The following is a 22841-nucleotide window of genomic DNA, read 5'->3' on the forward strand; positions in this document are numbered from 1 at the left end:
GGCTTATGTGATTTATGACATTAAAAACCAAGGAATGTCCTCCTTTGCCAATCAGTGGGGCAAAAACACAAGTCAAAGTGAACCCCTTACTAAAGAAACCAACAGAATTATAAATGTTTATTTTTTTCGTATTCTGCTTTAGATGTTAAGACTAAACTAAAGGTCTTAGCCTAAAACTGACCTCCAGTAAAAAAATTGTCACTCTTTTCAACTATCTGGTCATGTATTGGGTTTTGTTATACTACTTTCTCATTCTTTTGAAAATTTTTAATTATAGTTTGTAGTAAATTTTAGGAAATAAAAGGAGGGCAGTGACTCAGCAACTTAGAAAAAGCCCTTGTTCTGTCCTTTTGTTTAAGCCTAGTAATTACTGTAAAGACAGAGCTACTCCTCTGGGAAAAAAAAAAAAAAAAAATTGTAAGTCTGAATCAAACCGCTTAACTGGCAAATTTTTCAGTTTTTAATTGAAACTAATTTAATTTTTACCTGATCAAGCATCACTCTTAATTCTCATTTAGTTTCCTTTTATTAACTCTGGGAAGGTTCCCTCTGTTCCTGGCATGTTTCCTTGTCACTCTCATGAATACAGAGACAAAGAAAGTTTTCCTTTCCCACAAATAACTGCCTCATCTGTTGCTAATTTCCCTTCCTATCCCTTATGAAACACATGGCTCCCTTCCACGACCTCCTGATGTGTAGACATTCATGAAATCTTCTATTTCCACCTTTTGCAAAATTTCCCAATTTTGATAACTTTTCAATATATGTTTTCTGTCTAGTCTCATCTAGGTAACACAAAATTGCAAAGTATATTCACGAATCCTTTAAGCAAATCTGTTAAATGGCTTTTTTAATAAAAAAAACGACTTCTCATTTTCTTTTCATCCCTTTTATCTGTACGCTAAATTCCACAGCAACAAACTTAGATGGTTTCTGCCATTCAATTTTTCTTATCTTGCTTCCTTCCTCATGGTTATGTGCTTTCTTCCAGAGCCCTACATCAGCTATGCCTCTGCAGAGACACACACCAAGGAAGTAAAATGAGCAAACGTGCACTTAAATTTTCATGTCTCAGCTGTTGGATCTAGCCACAGATTTACTCGAAACTTATCGTGGCCTGTAACTTAATGGCCTTCTGTTGAACACTATCACAATAAATAACTCTCAAGCACACAGGAATTTTTGGCATTGTATTTTCTCTTCACATAATTTGCTCTTGGTTCAACACAACCCTATGCTACAGTCTTAATTGAGAGACCAACAGAAAACAGTTCTGCAAATCATAAAATCATTTAGGTTAGAAAAGACCTTTAGGATCATCGAGTCCAACTGTAAACCCAGCACTGCCAATTCCCCTGCTAAACCATGACCCTAAGCACCACATCTACATGTCTTTTAAATACCTCCAGGGATCCTCTGCATCAGAAACACTAAACAAAGAGACACTACATTTTCCAACCTCCCACTCAGTATCTTCACTTACTTTAACTTTTGATTCAACATTTTAATCCAAACAATGCAAGTTAACTGTTTTCTTAGAGAAACATTAAATTCCAAACTTCTACGCTAATAATTGTAATATTATACAGGCAGTTCCAGAAAATTCGCTCTTGAACAAAAGTTTTTTCAATTAATGAGGCCTAGCAACCTTCATTAAAATAACAGTTCAGAGAAAGACCATGATGATAAAATCTGCATGAAATTCTATAGCACTCAAAGATTTAATTTAGCATTAGAAGGACCTAAAAATTTTGCTGCATCAGTTGAAGATCACATGGCACTAACGTTTATTTAAATTATAGTAGTCTCTTCAGAGAATTCTACCTTTAAGTACTGTTTCCTTTCCACATTTTCAGTGATGACTTTGGCTTTTGGAAATTAACTTAGTAAAACATCAATGTGTTCCTCTCTCTCCTGATGTGAAATTTGTGCAATTTTAAGTCTGAATCCTCATTTCAAGTGAAATCAGATGTTTCATTTGGTGCTAAGGTAACTTAGCATTCGGGATCTCGCTCAAAGTTAAGATAGTTAAATTAGATTAACTATATACAGCTAATAAAGCCAACAGGTAAATCCTTCACGTGAAAGAATGAAACAAGGCCACACAAATTCTAAATTTTATTTGAAGTTTACCCAACCTATTTTTTGCAGTAGGAAAGATGGACAAAATTTGTCACAACAATTATTTTCCTTTACTGTTGACCAAAAATGTGCAATGTATTAAAATAAATCTTAGTGAGTAATTAGGATCAGCAGGTCAACTACACAATATTTCACGAGAATAAAGTTGCTACTCAGAAAATGAGTGCTCTTTTTCTTGCCACTCTCAGCAGCCTTGCTTGTTTTGCATATGGTTGCATGTTTAATTAGCAATCCTTCTGTAAGTGTCTGCAATTAGCACAATGATGATTAATAAAATAACCCCTTTAAAGCTCCATTTAGGCAGCAGAACTGCACAATCAGGTATAATTAATTCATCATTAATAAATCATGGCTGATTAACTAATCTGTTGATTACAAACACATTACTGCATAGTTTCCCACCTGAGCTCTGGTGATTTTTCTATCCTGAGCAGAAATAGGGACAAAGTAGCAATAAACTACTAAAAAAAAATTCATTAAGCAGTAGAGATACTGGTTTGGTCAGGAAATTTAGATAGCAAGTATATTTAAAATTTACTGGGCTTTGTTCATTAGTCCCCCTGAGTAAAAAAATAATTGTACTGTCTATTTGTTAAATGTGGATGGGTGAATAATTGCTTCTTTAGTTCATTTATATTCTTAAGGAAGGTTTGATTTTTTTTTTTCCAAAGAATCTCGGGATTATGGGCCAGATTCACTCTTTACATAAGCCAGTAGGAAGTAGCAAATGCAGCAAAACAAGCCTGCAGTACTGCTCCTCAAGAAGGTTCAGGTCACCAGTCAGAAAGTGATCAATTTGCTTTGTGAGAAGGCAAGGTCAAGGCAGCTACTAAATATGCCATCGCAACATTGCCGTTAAGCTGGCTCCATAGCCATGTCTTGCCTCTGATGATGAGTTCATGTTTATAAACCACATTTCAGGTCCATGAACTTCAAGACTGAACAGGGAAAAACAACATGCATTTCCATCTGAAAATTCCTTTTGCTTGCCAGCTAGCAGTGCATTTAAATCATATTTTCCATATGTTCTGTGTAGCTGCAGGAGCTAGAAACTTTCAAATGAATTCTAGGATTCTCACACTGTTACCTGCCTCCAGCTACCCGGACTTAAGTAAGATGTAAGTTACAAGTTATGGTAGAATTCAAAGTAAGTGGAAACAGGGAAACTTGGCACAACTAAGTTCCTCATAATTTATGAGGGGCTGACATCCAGCTGTTCCCACAGGATGAAAATGTATCTGAGTTTAAAATAATTCATCCTGAAATGCTGCAAAGAACTAAAGCAAAGCTTAGGAAACAACTCATTTGAAAGGGAAACCAGAGTTTTAGCTAGAGTAACTGACACAGTTCAATATTCCTAATAAATCAAGAGAATGACAAGAACACTAAAAGAGAAAGTGACAAAATCTGAATCAGTACACTTCATGAAGAAAACTACAGAAGAAACTTTATGAGCAAATCTTCAGTCTTTGAAAAGTACATAACATTGCTGTAACCTATAAAGTTTTCTTTCAGATTTTAATCATTTTTATGTCCTTATGTCAATCTCTTAAATCCCTCTGCTAAAACTTTAATTAAAAATATTAGCTAAGCAGCAGTACTACGGGCCACTGCAATATCATTCATCTTAGAAAAATAATGTTCATAAAAGAGAACCATAAAGCTCATTTCTAAACTCTTTATATTTTTTCATATTTTAATTCAAGTTAATTAATTAACTTATCAGCATCATTTCAATATATGTCAGAGAAAAGATATTTAAAAAAAAAAAAAAGGACTGTTAGTCATATTTCATGGAAAATTACTGAATATGAAAAAAGGTTGATTATTTTATCAATCGTAAAAGTTTACAATTCAATCTGGGAAGCAGGAATTGCTTTTAACACCAAATTTGGAAATAAAGAACAGAATCATTTAACAGCAGAAAAACAAGACAGCTGTCCTTGGATGTTTTCTGAGGTCAGTGTTCATGTGAAGTGGCAAGATGAAAGTGAAGATAACAATACCAAGGATCTTCAAGATTAGAAGTGAGCATTGTCGAGCAATTTTTAAAAACGGACAGTAAGTAATCAAAGACTTTTGAGGACCATGGTGATTCACTGCCTAGAGCGAAGATATAATCAGCTTAATATGAACAGTTTGAAGGTGTGGGAGATTAGCGTCAATTTCTTCAAAAAGTCAGGTTTCCTCTTAATACAATAGCAATTTTCCCCGCAATGTCAACTCTTCCATCATTACGCAGTGAAATCCTCAACTCTCCTCCACGGCGGGAACATTGAAAAGCTAAATGGAAAGAAGAATCCACAGTTAAAAAAACTAGTATCTGTCACAAATTATTTTTAAATCCCTGAAAACTCCGAGAAATGAGGCCTCTGTCTCCAGAAAGCAAGCAGCACCAGGGACACTCTGGATGAATTGTCTTTAGAGATGATTAGCTGAGGGTGTGTGTCAGACTAGAACATGTCTACTGAGCCTGACAAAAATGCTGGTTAATACAAGTAGTGAAGGAAAGTTTCCTGTGATGTAGCCAACCAAGTTTCCTTTGTATATCTAAAGAGGTCTTTAATTCTCCCACTCATGGGGCAGACAGTTTCTGTAGGTAAGAATGAAGAACACCAAGTATTATCCATGCAAGAAAGAACCACTTTATTGGTACTGAACATCTGAAGGAGGTATAACGTTCAAAGAATGTGTTTGGCTAATGGGTAAATAAAGCTCAAGCAGGCCATGGAGAAAGTCTACAAAGAAACATAGATGTTGCTTCAGCTGTCATAAACTGAGACCAAATTCTTACACAGACAGGAACAGATATTGATTTATATAATCCTGAATATATAATGTAATACAGCTGGGTAACATTGGAGTAGAAATAGCCTTTCACTTGCAAATAATTGCAGAACTAAACTTTTGCCAGAACCGTTTAGTAATATACAGGTAGGACAATAATGCTCACTTAGCATGTTGAGTCTGTCAACTTGTTTCAGTAGTCCAACTTCAGTTGCACAACTACTTGATCAGAAAATGATCTGGTTCAGATGGCATTTAGCAAAGGTTTGAGTTTCACAGAGTGCTGGTTTTGTAAAAGGCTGTAAATGGATGAAGAGGCATTAAAGTTCGTGGTCTCCTTACTCAATGAACTTCCAACTACTGAAAAATTCGTTCAAATCTTAAGAAAATGTTTTTCCTCCCAAACCCACAATTTGTAAAGCGGGTAGAAATTGTATTCAGATCCCAACAGAGTACATATACAGATGGCATATATATTGTATGCTTTAAAACAATTCCTCAGCCACAGCTGACAAGAAAGCTCTTCCTTGTAACAGGATATTAGATTCTCAGACAAAGCAAGCACTCCAAAACAGTGGAAACAGGAACTATATGAAGATAGATATTGATACTTTCTGTCCTTTTCCACTTACAGAATCATCGGTTATTGTTTTTAACTTGTCAGAACAACATCTTTGTATGGAGTAATGCCTTCAGTTGACTATTTCGGACTCTTAAAGATGCACACCGTGTTAAATTTGATCAATTATTATTGCCAAGTGTGGATACACAGCTAAACTCTCCCACTCCCTCGTGATAGCAGATTTAAATAAAAGAGATTAATTATTTCTGATTTTCAGAGGGTGGCTGGGGTTTTTTTTCTTTCTTTAAATGTGGAAACAGTGCTGCCTGTTTCATGGCAGGATTACTGAGACTGTTTTGATACCGGTCCATTCTATTTTATTTTTAAAGAAACCTCCAAAGTAGGAGGAAAAAAAAAAAATCCATAAAAGAAAATTTTACCCAAGCTTGTATGAAAATAATACTTGATATTCTCCTTCTCTCACACAGAAGCACACTGATATTTCATACTATGTCTGAAAGTAAACAGCTCTGCATGGAACATTTCAATAACTAGAGGATTTCATTTAAGAGCCATGTCACCAGAGACCTTCAAGCATCTCTGATGTGCATTCACTTTTTGGATCACAAAGTCATTGTACATCCGTTCCATGCCTGAATTTACTAGGAGTATCTCATATTACATACACTTTTTATACATATTTTATATAAAACCAAGTATGTACATGCTGATCTGTAGAAATAACATAGAACAGCTGAATTCACAGTGCCCTGAATTCTTCTGTTATTAACCTGAGACAGAGGAAAGTTTAAGAGTAGGTACAAGGACTATGAGATTGAGCATGCTGATAACACAGATTCATGGAATCATGCATCCCTGCATTCACAAGGCAGCAATGGCCTTGTACTAATATTATCCTGTTGTTTTGAGGAGCTTCTTATCAACCTAGATGTATATAAATTACCATTGTTTACAGAATTTGAGGAGTAATGGATTTTCTTCATGACGTCATCTTAATGGTATCAACTCAGGAACAACTGCCCCTCTTGTAAAAATATCTATTTTTAGAAATCACTATTATTTTGGTCAAATTTCTAAATGCTATAAAAAGGGACGATGAAAGAAGCACTTATTCCTTAACTTAAGTGAAGTTAGGGTCTCCAAGATCATTTTTATTCTAAGAAAGAAGGCAGATAAATCTGGTGATTGATGGAGGGAAACACCTCTCCTTTGTCAGAAATGTTACACTTGTGTATAAATCTGATGTGGTCAATCTATATGTTGAGGTTACCTGGGAAAGATGAAAGCTGAAATTACAACTCTGTAAAACCCTTCATGAGAATACAAATTAGGAAAAACTTAAATACAAGTAAATTTATTCTATCTTAATAAAACAACTTCTTCACACCAAAATAAAAAAGTGAGGAGACTGTAAAGTTAGAAGATGAGGCAGACTTTGTATTGAAAGAAACACTGGCAAGATTTGTGAAACTGTGATCTTACAGTTATCAAAGCAAGGTTTGAGTTTTGGCTGCTGGTTGATTTTTTTCCTCTCTCCACCCCCAACCCCTCCAGCCAAAAAAAAAAAAAAAAAAAAAAAAATTCAAATGCTATAAACCTGTTCTGTACTGTGAAGGAATCTGAGAAGTTAAACAGTAACAAGAACCAAAATTTCCCCATAAATCAATACGGTTGTCTAAAGTAAACCAGTACAGAAAGCTTCACCTGAGATTAAAAATCGTCCTGGATACAGCTCCTTTTCTTCACAGTAATTTGGAAAGTCCTCTATAATCTGTTTGAATATATCGGTTTCCCTAAGCACCATCATAAATGTTATCTTAGAAATGTGAAAACTATGTCAAGGGCTGGATACAGAGACAGTTGCTAAGTACTGCATTCATTAGCAATTATGAAAGTCTATTTATCTGATATGAGAGATTATATTTTTTTAAATACTAAATACTAGATTCTTGATAGTGAGGATATATCAAGCTGTAGCCCTGTATCTAAAAATAAATAAATATTTAAAATATATAAATATATAAAAAAAGCAAGGACTGATACTGAATTCTGATTCAACCCGCATCTTAAAATTCAAGCATATGTAGATAGTTTCAAGAAAGATCATAAACTGGAAAATTCTCTTTGTAGCTCATGGAGGTGGTGGTTGTTTGACAATTTGGTTTAATAAAAGTAGGAAAAGGACCCCAAACCAGGAAATTATGTCTGATATTTCAGCAAAGATGCCACTGACTTTCTCCTGGAGGTCACAATACCCAGAGAGATCTGACAATAGATTTAATGTTCTTCATTTTTATATTATTTCATATCTGATCTATTTTGGAACTAACAGATCTTTCATTTTGCAGAAGAAAATCTTCCTTTATACTTTCAATAAAAGGTATCGGATATTACAGAAGCTACTGCAAAGGTTCCTAAAAAGTCAAAAGATGCTTGCATCTATTAATCTTTAGTGATATGGAATCTTCTTGATTGCCAGCCATCTTTGCCAAATAATCTCATTACTAATAGAATTTTCCCCAGCACAATTCAATACCCCTCAGTCATGTGCATGTAAGGAAAAGTTACTTCTCAAACACATGTAAAGACCACACATTGATCAGATGTCAAATTAACTTGTTCTATTTAAACCTGGTTAATACGATTTCTACCACAAAAGGAGTTTGAGGACATATATGCATGAAAGAAAAATTAAAAAAAAAATAAAAAAAAAAAAATCTATCTTTGCTGCCTGAGATAGTTTCTCTAAAAAAGGAAATGGCACGGTACATGCAAAATACATGAAAACTCAAAACAGCCAGAAAGTATCATCCAAAAATACAGTCAGAATTTCTGTCTGATTACTTAAAGAAGCAGTGTCTATAGATGGCACGGAAGAGTTTCAAATTCCACACAAACATCCAAAAATGTCTGAATCTTCTGAGAAACAGCTAGTCCATAAGGATGCATTACCAAAGACAGTTTATCCTCTTCAGAAAATATGTTAGGATTTCCCCCCTCCAACAGTAAGGAAAATATTATAGATTTGTGTGATGCTAATGCAAATATGAGATCTTCAGAACAGAATGCTAAACCTTTTCCTTCAATCCACAATGGAGGACATCTCAGTCGTTGTGGATTACCATACTGAGCTATGGAGCACAAACAGATCTTTTAAAAAGCTTATCATTCTCAAGAAAATCCATTTTGAGATTCATTCGACCAAATATAGGAAGGCTGATATTCAAGGAAGCTGTTTGTTTGGGAAAGTGTTTACTTTTATGGACAAGGAATCTTATTAGATTAAGGGTCTAATCTCTGCTCTAAACTAAATGTTGTCAAGAACTTAATTGTTGTCAGGTACATGAAAGAATTGTAATCCCCTGCCCCTGTCTCAGGAACCAGATAGGGACTATAGTATTTTGTATTGCTTCTGTTGTTCTTCCATTCCCTGGCAAAGCACTAGCAACATGAGAAGCAAACAGACACCCAATGCCTCTTTATCTACTCTTGTCATGTATTAACAGTTTCTCTTGTTTTTTTCCACCAAGTTCTTCAGTTTCTTGCTTAACGACAAATACATGAGCTAACAGGCACATCTCATCAATTGAAAGAATACTAATAAATCTGTTCCTTGACTTCAGAGGTCCAGCGATCTCAAATTCCTTTAAGGCTTGATCATTTCAAAGTAAGACTGCAAATAAAATCACAAACAAATAAAATTTGCCAGTGTCCTGGTATCTTGTTCCCATTCTTATATATTTAAGGCCAGTCAAATTCGTCAGTGACTATTCTTTCTTATTTCCTTCCTTGCTACAATGTAAAAGATCATCATCCTAAGGAAAACTGATCTTCATACCTAAACACAGATGTATCCAAAACCAGAAAAAAAATGTACCATAAAGCATATTACATATGTAGAATCTGAATGTTAAAAATACATCACCTCTTCTTATCTACCTATAATAACACTAGCTATTCTAAACCCTAAGTTTCCTAAAGAACTCACTGAAGGGATTAATCTGGAGTAATTCTCAAGAAAATTCCAAAATCAGGCAGAAACCATATGACTATCAGTCTCATCTTAATACACGAGAGAAAGGAATACACTTACCAAATCATACTGATAAGTACACATCATGTCTGAAAATACCAATACCTTTTCCCAATACCCAAAATTCAAGCCATAAAGACCAAGTAATCAAGTAAAATTCAATTAAAACACAAAACCAACATCATCCAAAGTTCACCAGGCTTCAATTATGATGAGAAGTCATGACTACTAAAATCCAAATGACAAGATCAAAAACTACCTGCAGAGAGTTACAATCCAGAAACGGCTACTTCAAACCTCCTGCAGGCATGATATGTCATGTTGGAGGGTGGGAAAGAAAGCAATTTCTTAAAGATTACCTCACACACAAAATATTACATAATGTTCTATTCATATTGAGAAAATGGATAAGGAGTTATTGCTACAGCGTGGAATGTAATAATAATATAACTTTTTATTTTTTAGTGAGTAGCTTTTACATAAATGGGCAGTTCTGCAAGAAAAGTTTCTCTTACCAAGCATTTCTTTCTTCCCCAGCTGCTCTGACCAGTAGCTGCTTAAAACAGCATGGGCAGATCCTTAAAAGAAATTGGAAAACAAAGCAGAGAATTAAATGAGAAATGTTATGAAATTATAGAGCAAGCACATTCAAAATGTAAATGCTGTAAACAAATCAAGTGCCACACGTTTTTAGGGCAAAAACACCTAAGAGTTTTCACAGCAGACAGATCTTAAGGCTTTAATATTTAATTTATTTATGACAAAGAAGTATTACTTCCTCATCCTCTGGCTTCAACAGAAACTCTGCCGAGGCAAGGGCTTCAAGATTAGCCACAAATTGGTTTCCTATTTACAGAATCTCAAAACATTAAATTCAAAATATTATTCCTCTCAACATGATGTTATTCAATGAAACATGAACAGCTACCCATCAAAAATCTGAATAGGATTTGGGATATTTTTTAAGAATAAGAACAGGTAGATAGAAGTCACTGTGTAAAACAAAAGTATTTCCTCTCCTAACAGTTTTCACAACAAAATCTCAGGCTTCTTTTCAGTCTTGAATGCTGTTAAGTATCAGGATATAACTCAAGTTGATCTTTAAGGTCTCACCACAGCTTCATGAAAACTAAAAAACCAATTTCTTGTTTCCTGATCAACAGATGGCTTAAAAACTTAGGATGACTTCTCAGAATCATAGCTAGACACGCGGCTTCAGTCTACATTAGCAGCTAGGGGCAAAGACACTCTGCTGGAAATCCTGCTGTGAAGTAACTATAATTATCAGGGCTCAAAGGCACCAGGACATGTACCATTATTAAGAAATCATTACAAAATAAATATAATACAAAGCCACAACACTGTTAAAAATATACTTCAGCTATACAATAAAATTTGTTTCTGTAAGAGAAACAACACTTAAAGATGGAAGACAAAAAACAGTGAGCTATAAGAAGCCCAGAAAAATCTCAGGAATTCAGGAAACTTCTAGCTTTTCCTACATACCAATACTAGTCTTCCCAGAAATCCTAAGGAATGAGTTCTGGGATTAGATATGTGTACCAGACTCTGTCCATGACTTTATCTGGAAAACTGGACTGAAAGCTTAAGAAATAACTGACATACATGACTTGTATTTCTTTGTAAACCTTTCTTGCTGCTAGGAGTGCTGAATAACTACCACTATTCCAACAAAGGAAGTTTTCTCTTTACTGAGCAAAACTTTTAATGAGCATTTTTGAGTAACTTCTCAGCTGCCCAATAATTAGCCTGTGATTAACTGGTACCTAAGCATGTAACACCATTCTGCAGCAATCATCATCACACCTACTGAGTGGAACATAAAAGGAACAGGCAGAAAACTAGCCTGTTAAATGCCCCTAAAAATACAACTAGCAGAGTTCGTATTATTCCTAGGCCTGAGAAAATCCACAGTAAGTGTCATGAAACCAGAGGAGATCTCAGCTAAAGTACAACAAAAAAAATACAGAACACCCACAGAAGTGGCTATGAACTTCTACTGCAACAACCATTCAATACCAAATTAGTCTCTTACTTTTCTCCAATTGGAATACTTCAGGAAAAAGATCTGAAAGAGACCCAGGAATATCAGGCCTGATGACAGCAAGAAGCTGTCCTGGTTGGGGCTGGACTAGAGTTCCTGTTTGTTTTGGCAGCGGGAGGAGTGCTGCAGCACCCCGAGACCCCAGGGGCTCCCCAGGTCCCAGTGCCCTCACCTGTGTGCGGGGGCAGGGGGAGCACAGCTGGAGGGCTGGGCTCGGATTGGCCGATAGTCTGTGTCACGTGACATTACGCTCACTATATAAAGGCAGGAGAGCGCCAGGAGAGGCTGCCACTTCTGGGAGCGTGGCTGTGGGGCTTTTGTGTTGGGGATTGCTGGCCGGGAGCAGGCAGGTGTCAGGCGGTGAGCAGCTGTATTGTACATTACCTGCTGATACTGCTGTCAGTGTATTATTCTGTTACTATTATTAAACTGTTTTTACCTCAACCCATGAGTCCCCCTTTGCCCCTCCGATTCCCTCCCCATTCCCAAGTGGGGGGAGGGTGGGTGAGCGGCTGTGTGGCATTTAGCTGCTGAGTAGGCTCAAACCACAACAGAAGCTGATTTTATCTGAAGGAGTTGGCATCAGTCATGAAAGTTTTCAGTTTAATGAGCACACTCCTGCTGTCTATATAAAAATGGTAATTTATAAGCAAGACCTCAAAGTACAAGACCAGACTAATGAAATTTATTAAGAAGCTTTTAATTGAACTGAAACGAGTAAGAGTCACTTATCACAAAAAACACATACCTGTGACAGGGTCTTCCAGAACTCCGTACCAAGGTGCAAAATATCTGGAGTAAAAATCATGGCCTTTATGTTTTCCACTGGAATTTCCCTTAAGAGTCAGTATGAGTTCTTTCACCTTTCCTGTCCTTTCAGCTGACAAAAAGCGTTGTGCGCTCACTTGCAGTTCCTCCAGCACAGACCTTGAATATAATGACAGAATTTTAATAGCCAATATTCTTCATTTTACATGAATTTAAGTATTAAAAAGAAACATAGAACTACAAAATCTTTTTCTCTACAATCCCAAAACAGCCACAGTACAATGTTAAAGGAAGCAAGATTCCTAGCATTGCCCTCCCAATGTCATCTGACAGAAGACTACCCTGAATATAATACACCCTGAGTAAGCAGAGAAGAAAGTTTAAGCCACACATTTCCTGCTTATTTCTGTAAACAGAGCATCATGGAATATTAGCTAAAAAAGAGCACACTTCTGTTTCAACATTTTAATCATTGAAAGAAGTATTTCATCATTACAGAACGCAAGCAGCAAGCACCACTCCTTCTTTCAGAGCAAGCAAACAACTAACACCATTCAGATTCTAAAGCACTCTACAACAGTCTCAAGTCTGTGAAGTTGCCGATACCTCCCTACAAAATAGTTTGAAAAAGTAGTAAGTACTCAGCTGACGATATTTCCACCTCCCCACTAGCTCAATCTTGAAACAGTAGTTAAGCCAAATTTCAAGTGAAAATAATAGTAATTTAGCCTGATTAAAGAAATTGTGTTTCAGCAACATGTATCCAAATCATACTTGATTTAACAAGGAAATTCAGCTCTCTGAGTTTAACAAATACTTTGGGATAATTTGAAGTGGAATTTCCTCTATAAAGCTACTTATGATGATGTTAAGTATGTGTAAGCTGATTATAGTCAAATGGGAAGAAGAACCCATGGCATTCTGTCAATGTGCCCTGTCTCACTAAGCGGACCTCTACAGCTATGCAACTATTACTTCTTCATTTGAGAAGCAAGACTCCTGATTTCCTGCTAGGTTACTGGATCATTTTTTTACTCGGATGGCAAAAATACACCATCATTAAAACTGTTTTCTATACCACCTTGCCTTGGAGAAAGATTTCAGACTGATCTTATTCATCTCTGCAGGTTCAATAAGCTCACCTTAGAAGATAAAGTAACTATTTAACACAAGAATTTAAACTGAGAGGTTTGTATCTCCACCTGTTTTAAAACTAGATAGAAGAGCCTAGTATGTAAGGAATAGAAGTTAAACAATCAGACTCAATTTCTGCACACTTGATTTAAAAAAAAAAAAAAGTATAAGACACCTTTCATAAGCATCACTGAGGCGGACTAAGAGTTTCTTTGTGTCAGGAGAATAACGAAGATCTTGAACAACCATGTCACCAATGGCTACCTGGTGGAAAAGTGAAAGGAGACAACGAAAAGCATTGTCATTTGAATACGAAATATTATTTCCTTAAAATTTTTGTAGAACAAAATCCCTGCTAGAACAGGGCTTGTGCAAAGTGTTTCATGCAGCTCTGAAGTACATGCAAGCAAGAAACGTAAAGGCACTAAGTGCATGAACGGAAATGGCTGGTGTCAAGAGCTCTGTATATGCCAATTTGGAAAGAAATTCAGGGACCTGAAGAGCGCAAGGACGCTAGATTGTCCTCACATGCATATAATAGGCTGAAAACACCACTGAAATAAATACTGGCACTCCAGTCAATGGTAGTGGGAGACAAAAGTTCTACTGCAGCATTTTGGAGAATTCCACTTCCTGAGCTGCATGACTCAGACCTGTGAAGTTTAGTACACGAAGCAATTCCATGTCGCCACTTTTCAGCCATTTTCATATAGAAAAATAAGTATAGCTGTTATAAATGTGCTTCGAAGACCACATACAGATTATTTTTTTTTACCTTTATTAACTCTTCTACTTCCCGAAGTACCTGAAGAAAAAAAAAAAAAATTGTAAAAAACAGAACATACATATGTATGTATCTATCCAGTAATAGAAAGACAGATATACTTACATACACATACAGACGTAAACAGATACTTTTCTTGAAAGCCTTAAATAATAAAATTTTGACTGACCTGTGGGTAGGTTAAGTAAAGTGGTAAATCGAGGACAATATGATCTTCCACTTGTCTGGCTTTTAATTCCCCACTCAGAGTCACAAATGTGAGAACTGAATTTGTGTTTTCTAGAGAGAATATGGCAACATCATTAAACATAAGAATTTGAATCTAAATTATTATAGCTCTTAGAGTAGCTCAGTATATTCAGAAAAAGTTAGTTATGCAGCTAAAATATAGTAACTACAGTAAACCTGTATTCTGAGACAAAACTCCCAACTAATTCAATCTGCTAAGAACAATAAACACAGCGGTTGCCAGTGAATCTTTCCTGCACATCCCTAGAATGAATGGGAGTTTCCTTTTAACAGAAATATTCCCTATTCACCAAATTCTACTGTACCTCTAACAGATGACATTCGCATATTTAGCACTTTTCTTAAACAAGAGTAATAGTAGAGTACTGAAATCCAAGTGTAGGCATCAGACTACAACATTTAATTACAGAGCAGTTGTAACAGACAATACCTAAGGTATCTCCATATGCATTCTCTAAATGTTCTGAATATTTAATTGCCTTTGCTGTAGAAAATAGATATCTTAATTAGAAGTACATTTTCTGAAATGTTATTGTAATAAATGGCTTGTAAACATACTTTGGATGTGAAACAACACAGCAGCTGCTGCAAGCGTAGCATGACCACAGAGAGGAACTTCATTGGTTGGGGTGAACCATCTGAGTCCAAAGGAGGAACCTTGAAAATAAAGTTTATTTAGTGTTATTAAGTGGAAGAAGTCTTTTTCTTCAATTGATCTCAAAAATTTATACAGAGCAATGACATTTCAGTTATTCAAAATGCATACTATAATCAGTCTTGGTCTTAAACACACTTTTAGCAACCTATTTTGTAGTGATTTTCAGAATAGCTATTGCTTTTGAGTCAGGTCAACAACAGGAGTGTACTACTAACAGAGGAAAGCTACTTTGTTAGGAGAGCAAAGGCGCTGCAGAGTAGAAAAGCCCGCCAGCCTGGGAACCAGAAACATCCTTGAGAAGCCCAGGTGGCACCTCTGAAGTGCTGCTGGGTAGCTAGAAACCCGCAACGTGCCAAGATACCATCGGCAAGCACAAAACCAACAAACTGTAACAGCAACCTATCACCTGAAAAGGTGAAAAATAGTCTGGAAAAAGGGGAAAACAGCCCAAGAAAGTAAGAATCGGTAACCACCACTGGCTTTTCTAACTGAAGGAACAGGAAAACAGACTAGAAAAATAAAAACTGGTCTGAGAGAGTAGAAAACATCATCATCTATTGGCTGTTCCAGGTGAAAAACAGAAAATAACAGCATCTATTGGCTTCTTGGAGTGATGCTGTCCTACATTCTCTTATGTCTCTACAATACAAAAATTACTTAATTCTTACCAAAAATGGAGCTTCTCTCTCTGAGAACTTCCTGCGCTACGTATTTTTTTCCCTTTCCTCAAGAGGTCTGCAAGAACTTTCAAGATCATGGACCCTTCTCGGGGACACATGGATGACTCCAAACTCCATGACAGAGACCATCTTTTAGGTGTGAGCCTGTTATTTTACCAGTCACTCACTCAGCTCTCTTCTGACCTTGGTTTGGTTTCTCCTCTCACTCCTGGGATGGCTGTGTCCCTTTCTGGGATCTGTTTGTCCTCCCTTCTGGAATCCATTTAATGAGCTTGGTACCATATATCTACATATAAGTCATCTACCATAAGAATATCTACTGTTACATTATTGGTAAGTTTGATTATTGACTAGTGATATGTTTGTAGTAACCTGTAATATTATATATATACTTCTTGCTGCTATTATTGATTCCTCTGTGCGACTGATCACTGATAATAATTTATCATGGATAGATAGATAGATTCACTTTATTAATCATAGGTATACTTGCTAGTGGTGATTTTTGTGGCAATCTGGAATAAAGCAGAGAATTTTAGAAGATAAAGCCTCCGTGGCCTTGTATATTATGGAAACCTGCAAAGACATAGTCATAAACTCAATACAACTGCAGGCGGGTTTAGGGGCTAAAGATAGTTTTGTTGGTATAATGGAACCTGTATGGGAGCTAGGCCTGTTACAACTTATTTTGCTTAAACCATCAGTCAAGTCTGGTAAAAGCCTCTAATGTATGCTTACCCTTAATTTCACTAGGAAACTTATTTCTGTTTGTTATTCCAAAAAAATTGGAACCCAAGTGCACTATACTTGGTTACCTCTGGCTTTTGCAGAGTTCTTGCACCATGACATTTAAGATAATACTTATGAAAATATATTTCAAATTAGTAATTACCATACTAACACAACTAAAAGGTGCAAAAGAAGCAAACGATACTTAAAAAAACCCCAAGCAAGTTTTTTCATTGCCCTTGTGAAAAAACAGTGCATTAAACTCAGTCCCCTCCCTAATGAAAACAAATAGAATCCTAACAAAACCTAGTAGGTGAAACTAATGGCCACAGCAGAGAAGCCCTCCAAGACAGGGGAGGCACAGAACCCAGCTGTGAGCCTGCCCTGTGGCGTTAATGCACTCCCCCAAGTGGAAACTGTGGCTGAAAGCAGGAGGAAATGGAGTCAGCCATGACTGACTGGAGACAGACAAGCCCTGTGACCCAGAACATCTGCCTGGACGCATGAGACATACAGCTGTACTCAGACAGAGAAGACATTTTGTAGTCTCACAAATTAATGTATCCCTAAATTAATGTAGAATTTTTAAAAAATAAAGTTAAATCAAATGCACTGATCACAAACACTCCTGCAAAAACATACTCTTTGTCTAGGAGCCCTTACAACACCAATTAATGTTCCAGAAGCAGATGATAATCTCATCAATGACATTCTGATGTTCCTGGTCTCCTCTTTCTCCCACCATCCCTCAAATACACACATCCTCAGGTGCAGATCAGTGACTAAATTCCTCTGAAAAAATTGTGCCTCTCTTTGGCAGCTGCTTGGGTCTGACATCACAAACTTTACTCCCATTAATATCAAAAGCACCTTTTGAGTGAGAAAGAAGCTGGCATTTTATATGGTGTTAGATATGGATGACTTGAAAATAAACAGATGTATTAAGCATACTAGCAAGGCGTTAACATGAAAAATGCTAACATGAAAAATGAAAAGTATTATCACAACTTGATTCAATCAATTGGTTTAACCCCAAAACAAATATCAATTTATTAACAATAGGAGTAAGCAATGATAGTTACTTTAAGAAATTCCTCTTTAGTTACAGAGACTGTACAAAATTCCACTCCCCGAACAAACAATCAAATGATAAACAACAGTTTCTCTGCATACTGTCCTAGGGCCTCTTTCAGACAGTGTTGTGATTTGAGCTCAGAAGGCAACTGAGTACCACACAGCCGCTCACTCACCCCTTCCCTCCCAGCATTGGAAAGGAGAAAATAAAGCAAAAAGCTCAGAAATTGAGATAAGTACAGGGAGGGATGACTCACCCATTACAAGTCACAGGCAAAAGACTCATTAGAGGAAGAAAAAAGAACATAAATTTAATTCAGACACTAACAATAACAACACTTAAGAGAGTAGGACAGTGAGAAGCATTACCACATCTTGAGAACACCTTCCCCCCACCCCTCCCTTCTTCCCAGGCTCAGCTTCACTCCCCATCTACCTCCTGCCCCCCAGCAGCGCAGGGGCAGGGAATGGGGGGGTGCAGTCAGTGCTGCCACTTCTTTCTCCTCGGGGTGGTGGTGGGGGACACTCCAGCATTCTTCCCCTGTTCCGTGTGGTTCCCCTCTCACGGGAGACAGTCCTGCACCAGCTTCCTCTGACAGGAGTCCCTCCCAGGGGCTGCAGCTCTCCCTGAGCTGCCCGGGTGTGGGACACCCCCCATGTTGCTCTCCTCCCAGTGCCAAACTACAACAGCAGGGACTTCTTCCCACAGAGTCCCTGCCACCTTCGGGCACAGATGCCTGTCCCGGTGTGGGCTCCTCCACAAGCCACAGGTCGGCCTCTGCTCCACCGTGGGTCCCCATGGGTGGCAGGGGGGGGCAGCCCTGCCACCTCACCATGGGCTGCAAGGGGAGGGGGTGCACCAGCACACACACACATCCCTCCCCATCACCTTCTCCTTTCTCCCACTGACCTCTGTGTTTGCTGAGGTGATCTCCTTACAACACCCACTCCTCCTCCCAGGTATCCCTTTTTAAACACATTATCACAGAGGCGCAGCCACTGTCACTGATTGGCTCAACCCTTGGCAGAGTCGGGTGCAACTTGGAGCCGGGGGAGCTTTGAGAAGCCTCTCACAGGGGCCACCACTGTAGCCCCCTTGCCCGCTACCAAAAACCACACCACACACACAAACCCAGCACAGAGAGCCAATAACCAACCCCAAAGCTGTTTACCTCTCTCTTCCACTATGTCGTATCAAAGCGAGGGCATGCCAACACAACACCTGAGCCTGGAATCTAACTCCAGGCTAGTGAGGTTCCAGCCCCTTGGCTCATGCCATCACACAACTGCAAAGTGAGCAGATTCAGCAAACTGATTCAGCTGAAAACTAATCCACAAAGCGATTCTGACTGGACTTTGTATTTGTCTCCTGTTTTCTATCTTTGCCTAGTGTCTCTCCGTTTCCCCTCCCATCATATATACATGCCCCACCAGAGAACACCAGTGAAGTCCCTCCACTCAAACCAATCAAATGAGCAGCGTTTGTTCTGGGCAACTTCAGATTTCCCAGTTTTGTTGGAAACCTGCATTTTTCAGTATTGGCTCCACAGACAGCTAATGATATTTTGTGACAAACTCAGGTAATGCCTTACAGCTACCCCAGTGATGATTTTCTGAACAGCCAAACCAGATTATACTCACTTTGCAGTCTTGTGCATATGGAATAAGCACATTCTGTCTCTATTCTTCTGCTTGCATAATAAGAAATTATCTCAGGAGATTATGAGTAGTAATAGAAGTATTAATTGAAGAAGCTTCACATAGCATTTTTAGGAGATTTTCTATATGCAATTTGCCTATTTAATAAAAGGCACTAAAATAAATGGTCTAATTTATGAATAAGAAACGTTTGCATGTTGTAAAATGAATTTGATATGCAGCACAAATACTTTAAAGAATCCACAGGCAAATTATCTTGAGTAAGATACATCACAAGTCCAAGATTTTGCTTTGGCTGTCTTACAAATTAGCCCCATTCTTTATAAATACACCTGCAGTGTCTTCCTATTCCCCTGTAAGAGATTTTGGTGGGTAAAGAGAACCACTCACCTGTGCTAAAGTCATCTCCAGGGTGCAGTTTTCTGATGAAAGCAGTTTCTGAAAGGTTCATTTCTGTTGCGATTTTTTGGTGCAAATCTTCATCCAAGCCCTAATGATGAAACAAAAAATCCCATTAAAAGCAGGCCAAAAAATGCAGAATCAAACTTTCTGTCAAATACAGTCATTTCATTTTCTCTTATAATAAAACATAGATTCATTTTTAGTTCAAAATACTTTCTGAGAGTAAAAAAAGCTTTAAGCGTAAAGTGGGATAACTAGTTTAATCATTGTGATACATAAAAATTTCTAATACCTGTCCTATTAGTTTACAAATTCTTAGACTACGTGGAAAATAAAATCACCAAAAAAACTAAACTCAGTCTTTCCATGAACACAAATCTTTGTTTAAAGTCATCATTAAAGCCACACTGAGAAGTCATTATTAACATAATCTAAAAATAACTATATCTTTCTTTTTACAACTCTGAAAAAATGCATGCCAGCAAGAGGTATGTAGTAATGGCTCAGGCAACAACCAAGATGGCTGATCAGCACCCTCGACAGTACTCTTTGAACAACAGGAACAATATGCTAAAGTCAGAAGAAGCTGAGAGGAGACAAACCGAAACCCAAAAATGCTAGAGCCCACTACATTCTGATTTGCCTGCCTGCAGTTTTAAGCCAGTGAACATTGATCTCAGGAACAGGAGCTGAAGCGATTGTGTAAAATTCTACCTCACCCTTGTTCCATTGCTCTTTCCCCACCATTATGCTGACTGGCCAGGTTTGAGAATCTGGTCTTTAAAGTACTGAAAGAGAAATGGAAGCTCTGAGCGCACCTGGTCAGGTTCAACCTCTGAGAGATAAAAATTTGCAACTTGCCCTGCTAACTTTATTCGTTTCCCTTAATAACTTTAATTCTTTTCAGCCAATGATCCCATACCACAGTTTGGAAACTATTTCTGATGCAATAGACCTGTACGTGCAGATTGAATTCTAAAAAGTTAGAATGTTGTTTCCTCATATAAAGTAATAAGAATCTCTCAATAGAAAAATAGCTGACTGTCAAATAGATACTAAGAAGATACTAAACCAGAACAAAGACCAACCAAAATGTTATTAAAAATAATAGAACTTTATTGAAATACTGCCATCCTGTGGCACTTCTGAAACACAGGAGAGGCTTGTTTTGCCATTCTGACATTATTCCCAACCATTTTTATAAAGCACCTGCTGAGATTCTGAAGGGACCAGAGAACAGAAACATTGCTTCTAGCTGCACTGTACTTTCTTGGAGATTAGAATAAAATTATGAATCAGGATCTCTGCTTTAACTGAATCCCAGCTTCAACCTTGACACTAAAGCCTTTAGCCCAAGGGCCTGGAGAAAAAACCTTTAAACCTCAGCACTCCAAAGGCAACATGCAAATAAGTTGCCCTCACAATATATTAATGTAATAAAGGAAAATTAATATAAAAATGCAATTATAAGTTCATAGTTTTAAAGTAAGTTCATTCTGGAAGGGAGTATTTAGATTTTAAGGGGCCAAAACCACCTCTGAGGTGACATGTTCTGGCATAACTTTAGCTGATCTGGTAAATGGGCTATGTTGTATGAGATGCAGATAAGCTTAGGAACAATTCGAAAGGATTCATATTGTCAATACAAGCTATTGCCATTGACTGCTCTACGTACATTTTCATACTCACAATTTTCATCAAGTGTTACCATCCAAATAACATAAGGCCTATAAATTTCTAATCCAGTTTAGTAATTAAGTCTTGGTAGAAATTGTCAAGTGTACCAATTAGTACCAACTGTTCAGAACACCCTGATGAGAAGAAGGGTGACTACTGTCAATTGTGCTAAAACTACTGTGCAACTTTGAAGCAATAAACTGTTTAAACTTGGCTAAAGCTGAACATGACACACTAACCATGAAAGACTCAGACACAAGTCTGTACTGACCCTCATCCCTTCCATAGAGAAAAAAACACATACCAAAAAACACACTTTAACACTTAATTCAAGAACTACTGAGTACGCATTCCATGTTATTGCATTTCCTCTCGGAGATTTAATTCTGAATGCACTGGTTTAAGAAACTAAGCCGTTTCTTTTTGACTTAACCGTTAGAATAAAACCACTATCCTCCTCAAAAAGAAAAAATTAACTCACACACACCACCCCCCAAAAAATACTATGCATGTCTTGTATGAAATCGTTTTGATGGGGGGGGGGGGGCAATAAATTTAAAAAAAAAGTATTGTTCTGCTAATTTCTCTCTATTCTGGGGCAACAGCAAACCCTTACCAGCAGAACTCCCGAGTAAAGGAACCAAAGTCTAATCCAGTGCTGAGTGCCCAGGCCAAGTACAGAATGGCAAATACCACTGCAGTCCCTCATAAAAGTTTTGGGTTTGTTTTTTTTTAACTTACATTTTCAAGCAGACAAACTGCCGCAGGATTCCCAGAAAACGGCCGGTTTGTAAATGCATCAACCGTAAAAACTGGAATTTGCATTGTCGTTTGCGCCTATTTAGTCGTAAGCTGTTTTCTGCAAGGTACTTTCTAACCTCTTTGGCCCCCAAATGACAGCAGCGCTCCAAGTTAATGTTTCCCTGACTGCAGGAGGAGCCAGCGGCCCCCTCATCCCGTCACTTCCGAGCACCCCACAAGGACTCAAGCCTTCTTCCAACTCAGCGCTCAGCACCGATTTAAAAAAAAAATATTTTTAACCTCCTTCTTGCGCCGCTCGCTACCAGCTCCAGAACGCCCTAAGGGCCCCTGCGACGTTCACCATCCTCCCTCCCCAGCCCAGCCCAGCGCAGGCTGAGGGAGCCGAGCGCCCTGAGGCGGGGACGGAGGGAGCCCCGAGGGAGGGACGGAGCCGGGCGCGAGGCGGCTTCCCGGGCGCGAGCTCCCCACCCGCTTAGCGCCAAACCGGCGCTCCCCCGCGCGCGCGCGCCCCCCTCAGCCCGGGGTTGGGAGAAGACTAGGCGGGAAACGCCGCGCCGCACATGCGCCCTCTCCGCCTCTTCCCGGCGGCGCGCATGCGCACGGCGGCCGCCCAGCCCGCGTCCGGGGAGCGCGGCGTGGCCTCTCGCGAGACTGG

At 38.1% G+C, this 22841-nt stretch overlaps 1 protein-coding gene across 2 annotated transcripts; it reads right to left on the minus strand.

Annotated features, from left to right (window-relative positions):
* Nucleotides 1-2105: 2105 nt before the first annotated feature.
* On the minus strand, nt 2106-22742 carry PBLD (phenazine biosynthesis like protein domain containing). Of its 2 annotated transcripts, none has more exons than XM_032994592.2 (9): nt 22466-22742; nt 19736-19835; nt 15104-15202; nt 14466-14575; nt 14288-14317; nt 13688-13776; nt 12359-12537; nt 10061-10123; nt 2106-4425 (listed from the first exon to the last, which is right to left on the minus strand). In XM_032994592.2, the coding sequence occupies exons 2-9, from the start codon at nt 19794-19796 to the stop codon at nt 4313-4315; spliced, it is 744 nt and encodes a 247-aa protein (XP_032850483.2). In that variant the 5' UTR covers nt 19797-19835; nt 22466-22742; the 3' UTR covers nt 2106-4312. The 2 variants fall into 2 exon arrangements, with proteins under 2 accessions (XP_032850483.2, XP_032850482.2); XM_032994591.2 differs by having other exon boundaries at nt 22166-22742.
* Nucleotides 22743-22841: the final 99 nt, after the last annotated feature.

Source organism: Tyto alba, unplaced genomic scaffold, assembly GCF_018691265.1.
Source record: "Tyto alba isolate M040663 unplaced genomic scaffold, T.alba_DEE_v4.0 Super-Scaffold_1, whole genome shotgun sequence".
NCBI lineage: Eukaryota > Metazoa > Chordata > Aves > Strigiformes > Tytonidae > Tyto > Tyto alba.

Coding starts and splice junctions, on each gene's coding strand:
- PBLD (XM_032994591.2), bottom strand. CDS start 22,249: ATGCAAATTCCAGTTTTTACGGTTGATGCATTTACAAACCGGCCGTTT. Junction 14,576..15,103: donor TGTGTTGTTTCACATCCAAA/GTATGTTTACAA, acceptor TATTCTCTCTAG/AAAACACAAATTCAGTTCTC. Junction 4,426..10,060: donor GGGGAAGAAAGAAATGCTTG/GTAAGAGAAACT, acceptor CTTTCCATTTAG/CTTTTCAATGTTCCCGCCGT.